At 44.8% G+C, this 9162-nt stretch overlaps 1 protein-coding gene across 4 annotated transcripts in view; it reads left to right on the forward strand.

The window, feature by feature from the left end:
- clcn6 (chloride channel 6) overlaps positions 1-9162 on the forward strand; it is a 162676-nt gene that overhangs the window by 149044 nt on the left and 4470 nt on the right. For 3 of the 4 annotated variants that reach the window (XM_050064609.1, XM_050064606.1, XM_050064608.1), the window contains one exon: positions 5356-9067. The exons of the other annotated variant lie outside the window; for it this stretch is intronic. In XM_050064609.1, coding sequence (XP_049920566.1) covers positions 5356-5436 — 81 coding nt within the window. In that variant the 3' untranslated portion in view covers positions 5437-9067. Of the gene's footprint in view, positions 1-5355; positions 9068-9162 lie in introns of those variants that run through there. 4 annotated transcript variants of the gene reach the window in all.

The raw sequence follows: 9162 nt of genomic DNA on the forward strand, positions 1-9162 counted from the left end.
TCCTCCACCACCAGGACTCTCACATTTCTGGTGTTTAGTATAGACTTCTCTTTTTTTTTTTTTTCTTTTTTTCTCTTTATTATACATTTATTTGTTTATTTTTTGTAATCTGTGTGGAGCACAACAACCTCAAGGCCACAATACATCAGCTACACTGCCTGTTTCTCCTCTGTTTTTTTTTGTTTGTTTGTTTTTTTTGTTTGTATGTTTGTTTGTTTGTTTTGTCCTTCTTCTCCGCATGCACTGTCGCTATATAACTCAGGACTTAAGCACCTGTCCCTCAATCCCCTATAACTCAGGACTTAAGCACCTGTCCCTCAATCCCCCCTGTTTGTCCCTTACTTTCCCCTTGACACACTACGGTGTATCACGGCCCTCTCTGGCTCGTATTAGGAAGTTTTTCCAATAAAGGCTGATAGGCTAGTCTCCAGGGAGGGTGGGTGACGGTCACAACCACACACAGTATGGGTATGAAATACTTGACTGCAAGATTAACAGTGCATCAATCTTCATAAAAAGCTTACACCCTTTTGTGGTGCTAAGCTAGGAAGACTAATGCAGACAGGTTTAAAAAAAAAAAAAAAAAAAGGAAATAGTCAACTGATTAGAGGCTGCCCCACAGGTCTGCTCTACATGACAGACTGAAGTACGTTCCAGAAACTGAGTCACGGATGACATCAGAGAATCACATAGAATTAGTGAGTCTGTGGTGGATTTAATATGTACACTGCCCAAAATTACAGATAATTATTCACAACTTTGAGCCATTATTACCAGAACCATCAGGGATGTGATGAACACTGCACTGCAGTCAGTCTGAAAATGTGGCAATTATAAAACAGCAGCCAGCAATGAAAGAAAAACAGTAAGTAGGCATGAATTTAAGCAATCGATAAATAAAATTTCACTGAAACTGCATCTAGATGATTTCGTGAGATATACATAAGTGATTGATTGATTGATTGATTGATTAATCCATTTCTTAATGTACATATTAATTAACCATTGTGGAGGACACCCGAGACTTGCCAATGACTGCTGCTGAATTACTGTGTATATGATAGGTGAAAAAGCAACAAGCAGGTGGAAGTTAGGACAACACTGTGAAAGAAGCTGAAAGACTTATCCTTCAAGTAATAAGAAGTTTAGTAAAGAGGACTAAGCCATGAAATTCCCCCTCCAATGCCATGTGAGAGATACAGGCCCTGCTAAGAATGTTTTGAATTGAAACCAAATAGCATTTTTCGTCTCAAGACTAAGACCAAATCTTAAGTAGCTGTCAACATTAAAACTGCTCTTCCCATCTATCTGTCTCTCAAACACACACGCACACCTTGGAGGGCACCTCAGTGCCACATCCCATAAATCTTTTTGTGTTAATTTATATCCACTACAAACGCTATTAAAGGCGTTGTATGTAAGAATGTTGCCAAAACGGTTACTGCACTCAAATTCAAAATACTGCCGCGAGTCGTGTCCGCCCCCCCTCCCCTACAGATTCGAGGTTGCTGGACAGCGGCACGCTGGAGACTGATTTGTTTGCTCACGGGCGGCTGCCGTGGCAGGGCCGCGTCGCCGCATCCTTGATCTTCGGTTTTCCAGCGGACCGTTCAAGCAAGTCCGGCTTCTCTGCTGCTAACGCTGCTGGCGGGATACAGCTCATGAGGAGCCGGCTGCTAATGCTATGTACCGGGACACTGCTAACACTGCTGCGGGAACACAGCTCATGAGGAGCCGGCTGCTAATGCTATGTACTGGGACACTGCTAATGCTGCTTGCCGTGCTTGGGACACTGCTAATGCTGCTTGCCGTGCTGCTGTAGCTCAGTCGTAACTTTAACTGATGCTGAGTAGGGCTGTCGCGGTTTGGGAATTTCTCCTGCGGTGAGTCAGAGCGGCTCAACAGCGCGGTGTGCGGTGATCCCCCCCCCCCCCTTCAAAAAAAAAAAAAAGCTAAGCAGCTAGCAAATTTTTTGTTAATTAGGCTACTCAATTACTAAACTCATAGTATATATATATATATATAAAAACAATACAAAAATAAGACGTATAGCAAAAATCAATTCAGCAGACTTTGAAGGCTAAATCTTTTAGTGCAAATAACAGCATCTTGAACATCACAGCTGAAATGAAAAAAACAAGTGCCCGTCTTTTTAAATACAGGCTATACGAGGCACTTTAACATCACAAACAAATCTCCTTGAGCCTATAAAGAAATAACACGATTTATACCTGGGCAATGTCCTTGTTGCGCGCGAGAAAAACGAGCATATTCACCTTTTGAGGTTTGAGAGAGGATCGGAGTGGAGTTACAATATTTCCAGCGGCACTGAAAACTCTCTCCGATGGTGCGCTCATTGCGCAGATGCACATGTATTTGCGGGCGACTTTGGAGAGGAGAGGAAATCTACCTTGGTTGTCGCGCCACCATGCGAGCGGGTCTGCATTGGAGTCGATGGGATCCTCCTGGAGATAGCGTGTGAGTTCGGTGTCGGCTCGAACTCTCTTGGGTATGGTTGCAAAGGTGGTTGTCTGTGGCTTCAGCAGGTCTCCAAGGGTTTTTCTTTTAGCCGCTGGTGGCATCGCTGTTTGCGCTGAGGACTGCTGTTGTACAGCAGCTGACGCACTGGCACCGCTTCCTCCATCTTCCACATCTAATATCTCCTCAATCAGCGTGCACTTTGCCTCCTCCGTGTCATCATCAAAATTTTTGCCCCGGTATCTAGGGTCCAACAAGCAGGCCTTTGCCAAAAGTTTTTGTAAGGCAGCTGGTCTGTACTTCTCCTCCAGAACACTGCACATCTTGCGCTTGATGTCCGAGGTCAGAGTGGTGTCCTCATCCGATGGTTTTAAAACATCTTCAGTGAGGAGTTTCAGGACGGGTTTAATTGATGAGACGGTGACATACATCTCACCAGAGAGCAGATCCGTAAATTCAGCGGCTGGCTTTAATGCTGCATTCACTGAGTCCAAAACGGCAATGTCCTGCCAGCTGGGAATGAGATGCTGATGCCGCCGATCATCCACCAGAACTCTTTTTATGGCCGTGGTTTGCTCCAAGACCCGGTCCACCATTCTCTGTTTGGAGCCCCATCTTGTTGGACAGTCCTGCATGGACAAGTGATGAACGTTAAATTATTGAACTGAAATTAGGCCGGCACCGACACCTGCTTAGTTTTTTGTTTTTTGTTAATGAATAGCCTAGGCTACATTTTTAATTATTTTTCGTTTCAGTGTATTTTTTCCTAAACGAAAAATATTTTAACCATCTCAGAAAGCCAGCAACTTTTTAACTCAACTGCATCAGTGATTTTATTTAAAATTATTTGCATAATAAAAACCCAAACGGTCTGTCAGCCTGGCGGTTACAGTGTTATAATATATAATATAATATATAACTTCTGAAGGCTACTTTACCATTATGAGCCCGTGCTGCGGGGTTTGGAGCTCCGCTTGCGCTTTCGCCAGATCTCTTCTCTTCAGCCAGCTCTGGGAGAACGCACCCACTAAGGAGTGACAGAGGCCCATTGCTCGGGCTGTGCGATCCTTAACGCTTGCCATTGCGTTTGTCACTGCTAGGTGTAAATTATGTCCAAAGCAGTTCAGCCACGTCCAGCTCATTTCTTTCACTGCTGCGACGATGTTTGCCCCGTTGTCCGTGGTTATGCACGCCAGCTTTCTCTCATCCAGTGACCACTCATCAAATGCGCTGCGGAGAGCCTCTGCGATGTTGTGTGATTCTGCGGCATAAACACCGTTTCGAGGCAGCGTGATTTTAGAGTCCAGTCTGTGGTCAGGTAATGTACAGTAAGACTCATGTAAGGTGTCATATTTACGCTTGACCACATGTCTGTGATGGCAGGAAAATAGTCCACATTTTTGAGCTCACTCTGAACCGATGCTCTGGCTGTATTGTACATTTTCGGGACAGCAGTCTCTAAGAAGTAGGTTTTCCCTGGCAACTCGTATTGCTTGTCAAATTTCTGAAGCAGCGACTTGAATGCCGGTTTCTCCACTGTGTTAAACGGCACCATCTCCTCAACCAGGTACCGTGTAACAGCATCTGTTAGGCATTTATGTCTGTCACTTCCAGTGCTGTACTTGGAAACTCAAGCAAAGGCTTCGGCGACTCCAAGTTGTCGGCTGGCACCGGCTGCTGCGCGACTCTGTGTGGGTCGTGCGAGTGGCGGCAGCCTCGCCTCTATAGCGGGATGGGAGCTTGCTAGGTGAGACTTTAAATTCGAAGTTTTTCCTCGTTTTACTTGGATCTTTTTGAGGCAGATTTTACAAATTGCCTCATCTAAATTAGCTGGTTCCCCCTTTTCATTTGGCTGAAAGCCGAAATGCTCCCAAAGGGGAGAAGTAACATTTGGCTTCGGTACAAGTGCAGCCGCCATCTCTCCCGCTCTCACTGCGTAATGTGGCGAGGTCGGGTCACGTTGGTCACATGCGGTGGTGGCGGTGGCCCAACATGCACCGCGGTGGGCCTCTTAGTACCGCGGTGATTCATTTTTGCGGTTATCGCGACAGCCCTAATGCTGAGACTCTACTGACTGCGTGACTGGTAGACAGCGGTGGGTGGCGCAACAGGCCAAAACACAAATTCAAAACATAAACATGATTTGCGGACCGTAAATTTTTTTTTAAATGCGAATATTCTGGCTGTACTATTGTTGTCAGTGAGATCAGTTTGTTATATGAACATTATTCCTTAGTCTCTGTGACATATTAGGAGGATTTTATGACTATTTGCTTTATATTTCTTACATATAGCTCCTTTAAATATCGCAGGTTGTTTGGCGTTCCCTCCCTGCAGAAGGCCCTTAACTTCAAAACTTTTAGTTTTTTAAATGTTTAGAGTCCAGTGCTCCACCCTCTTTAGACTTTAATTGAGGCATTCTTGACTTAATCCTCTCAACTTTTTTCAGTTCAATTCAGTTTTATTCATTAAGCCCAATATCACAAAATACAGTTTGTCATGTTGTTCTCTTCTTCTTCTTCTTCTTCTTCTTCTTCTTCTTCTGGTACTTTTTTCTCTACTTCTTCAGTTGTGCAGTCTCATGCCCTTTTATAGGGGATTACAGGGCATTTACCTATGCTAATTAGGATCAACTGCCACATGCTTTCAATAAAGACTTTCCTCAGGACCTTTCCTCACGACCGTTCTTAAGAGCAAATATAAGGAAAAAAAAAAAAAAAAACCTTAAGAAGATACTTGAAAATGAGGCCCAGTGTTTTGATAATGACATACAAGGGAAAACCCCTGATGAGAACGTTGTGTTGTTGTCTAACATGCTGTGACTTATGTTGTGTCTGGCCTAACTCTTTTTTTATTATTATCTGCCATCTCTTTCAGATTGTTGGAATAATCACAAGACATAATTTAACCCACGAGTTCCTTGTGGCTAAACTGCGACAGCACTGCATCACTATCTGACCCGACTCTGGACATTCTGCCGTCCTTCCAGCCCAGCCTTTGTTTAGCCTGGTCCTGAGCCTTTGTCTCTGTCCATTCCTAACAGCATGCACACACTCTCTGTGGTACAGTTCTCCATTAAGTGAAACTGTTCAGTTGTATTTCACTCAAGTCTTACATTTTCAGTTAGTGAATTGTCAGCTCACCTCCAGCCTAGCCTAGGATCCACCGCTTCAGTGGCAGGACTGGAAGCATAGACTAGGTATACTGCAACAGAACCATATTTGACTTTACCATGTTGATCTGTACAGAAAAAAGTTTTACATGACACAAATATTACCCAAACTATCCATATTGAGGGCTGATAATTCATTGCTGTGCATTCAGGCTGTGAGCAGCAGGACTGAGGAGTTGCTCCCCTCTGACACAGCAACATTAGAGGATCTGACAGCATTAAACTTCAAACATCAGCCATCCCAGAAATATTTTGGTGACTCCAAGATTATTAGAACTAGATTATTCACTCAACTCCTCATGCTGAAGCCAGAAAAAGTTCATGCTCTCCCCGTCCATGCACCAAATAATTTAGTTTTTATCAAATGTTATCATGAATGATCAAACTGATAATAATACAAGTACCTTTCTTTTAATAGGGTGAGCAAGATACCTTTGCTAGCAGCAGCTCACACTAGCTTGTTGATTGTCCCATCATGAATCATATTCATTTAACTCCTGCTTTAAGTTCCATTTTCCTCCCTGCTTGTCCAGAAAAAAACTTGATGACAACTGAAAAGAAGTATTCAGTGACTGAAGCAGGCCTGGTGCTGAGCTCACTGGCCGCTGTTTCTGCTGGTTAGAGACACAATTTACAAATCAGAGTTTTGTAAGCAGAATTCCTGATGAAGAAGTAATTTTCTTAGTCATTGCTACGGGACTACATCCATCCAAAATGCACCAGAACAATGGCTTAAAAATAGCAGTGAATTTGAATGACATTGATGCAGCTGTACAGGTGACTTTTACTATCACAGCTTCTATAACTCCACTGCAAATGGCATTGGCAGGGCTGATATTTCAAAGATTTCATATTGTTCAGCATGTTTCACCTAGTATTAACATAAATTTCAGTTATCGGAACACAAGTGAACAGCAGAGGCACATCGCCATCATGCGTCTCCAGCTGACCGCACATTCAGATTTTATTACTGCCCATGTCACTTATGCTAGAAGTTTAAGCACCCCACGCAATGTTATTATGACCACACTTTCGCTAGCATGCTTGCTAGTCACATTAGCAATTGTGACGGTACAGCATAAGATATTGCTGTGAGCAGAATTCAACACGTCTACTTCCATAGTCCAAAACCATGGATGGTCACGCAACACTTTGTCCACCTTGTCATAAAATAAGTACATTAAAGAGCATTAGCACGCTGTCACCAAAACAACTGAGACATGTATAGTTGCATCCACATTGCATTTGCAGCCTACACGACAAGCCCCTACAACGCCCACCTCCAGTCCAAGATAACCGTCACCAATGTGACGGTTATTTGAACCGTGATACAACGCGACACTGAAGTGAATAAATATGAGGCCAAATGTAACAATAATCTGGTTTATTATTTATTATGCATGAAGATGTGATCATCTTAAGCCTAATTCAGACCAAAATTTGTGATTGAAAACAGGCAACAGTTTGCAATGTACCGTTCTGCTGTGTTCTAAAAACCTGTCGGTTCACACCAGTGCATCTGGATGAGACAGTGTATCATCTCTATGCAACAACTCTCTGTACTCCGGTTCTGATTTCCAGCTTTGCAGGCTTATTTTGTGGCTGAATATAATTTGTAGCTTCTTAAAATATGAATGAAAATAGCGATACTAAGATACTGGCTACAGTTACATTTGTAGTAGTGATGAAACGGCAAAAAACAGAAACAAAATGAGCATCAGATGGACTGTTTTCATAATCAGTACGCCACAATAATAACAATAATATTACACAATAATAACCAGCACCAATTAATCATTCAATGAGAATGTGTGTGTGGGCAGGGCATAAGCACATACAGCAGGCAGCAGCAGCGACCCACCGTCCAACACCAGCGCACCTTGAGGATGGAACAGAGGGCTCAGCGGGGACGGAGCACCCTCTGCAGCAAGCAAAAATGCTGTCTGCGGCTATTTTGACCTGACCAGCGGACCTCACTACAAGCCGATTGGCTGTTGAAACAGATGACATGCTTTGTGTTCTAAAACCAGCTGCTGGCAAGTGACCAGTTGAGTTAAGGCCAAAACACACCGGCGGCATCATATGACGGCGGCGTCATATGATGGCGGCGTCATTGACGCGAGTCAAGTGCTGCCCCCAACGCACACAAAAAGCGTCGCGCTGTGGGGCATCAACCGGATTTCTATTGCACACTCCAGTCCGCGGGAGCTGGGAAGTACAAAATAGCGCTTTTTCAAGGGCGGCGACGCTGGAAAAATAGGACAATAGCGTAAAGTGCCGCGGCGCAGCACGTCGACGCGCATCGAGCCGCCACCGGTGTGGGTTTGTAAACAGAAAATAATGGGGGCAGCTGTTTTGACGCGCATCGTATGGTGCCGGTGTGTTTTGGCCTTTACAGGTGACACCATAGCCCCGTTTTCACCAAACACTCTTGGTATAGTACCTTTGGAACCAAAAGTAACCCTTCAGACATGTTACCTAGACCCCAGGTCTGTTCAGTGTGTCTACCATGAACAGTTCTCTTTAATGCAGGGGTGGTTGTTGTCACTCACTGCTTTGTCCAGCATTCGCTGTATTTCCTCATCACTGGTGACACAGGGGATCTCGAGGCGCAGCCGGGGGGAGGAAGGGGTCCAGTTTGGGGACCTCAGAATTGCATCTCTACTTTTCGCAGATGATGTGGTTCTGTTGACTCCATCACACCATTACCTCCAGCATGCACTGGGGCGCTTTGCAGCCGAATGTGAAGCAGTTGGGATGAGAGTCAGCACCTCCAAGTCTGAGGCCATGGTTCTCTGTCGGAAACCGGTGGATTGCCCTCTCCATGTTGGGAGAGAGTTACTGCCTCAAGTGAGGGAGTTCAAGTATCTTGGGGTCTTGTTCACAAGTGAGGGTAGAATGGAGCGTGAGATGGATCAGCGGGTCGGTGCGGCTTCTGCAGTGATGTGGGCACTGCGTCGGTCCGTCATGGTGAAGAGGGAGCTGAGCCGGAAAGCAAAGCTTTAGATTTACTGGTCCATTTACGTCCCAACCCTCACCTATGGTCATAAACTCTAGGTAGTGACCGAAAGAATGAGATCGCAGATACAAGCGGTGGAAATGAGTTTCCTCCGTGGGGTAGGTGGGCTCAGCCTTAGAGATAGAGTGAGGAGCTCGGTCATCCGGAGGGAGCTCGGAGTAGAGCCACTGCTCCTTCGCGTTGAAAGGGGTCAGTTGAGGTAGTTTGGGCATCTTACTATGATGCCTCCTGGGCGCCTCCCGCTGGAGGTGTCCCGGGCACGTCCCACTGGTAGGAGGCCCCGGGGCAGACCCAGAACTAGCTGGAGGGATTACATACAGTCAGGTCCATAATTATTTGGACAATGATACAGTTGTCATCATTTTGGCTCTGTACACCACCACAATGGGTTTTAAATGAAACAATGAATACCTGCTTAAAGTGCAGACTCTCAGCTTTCATTTAAGGCTTTTTTTCAAAAATGTAGTATGAACCGTGTAGGAATTCAACCATT

Source organism: Epinephelus moara, chromosome 16 (genome assembly GCF_006386435.1).
Source record: "Epinephelus moara isolate mb chromosome 16, YSFRI_EMoa_1.0, whole genome shotgun sequence".
Lineage (NCBI taxonomy): Eukaryota > Metazoa > Chordata > Actinopteri > Perciformes > Serranidae > Epinephelus > Epinephelus moara.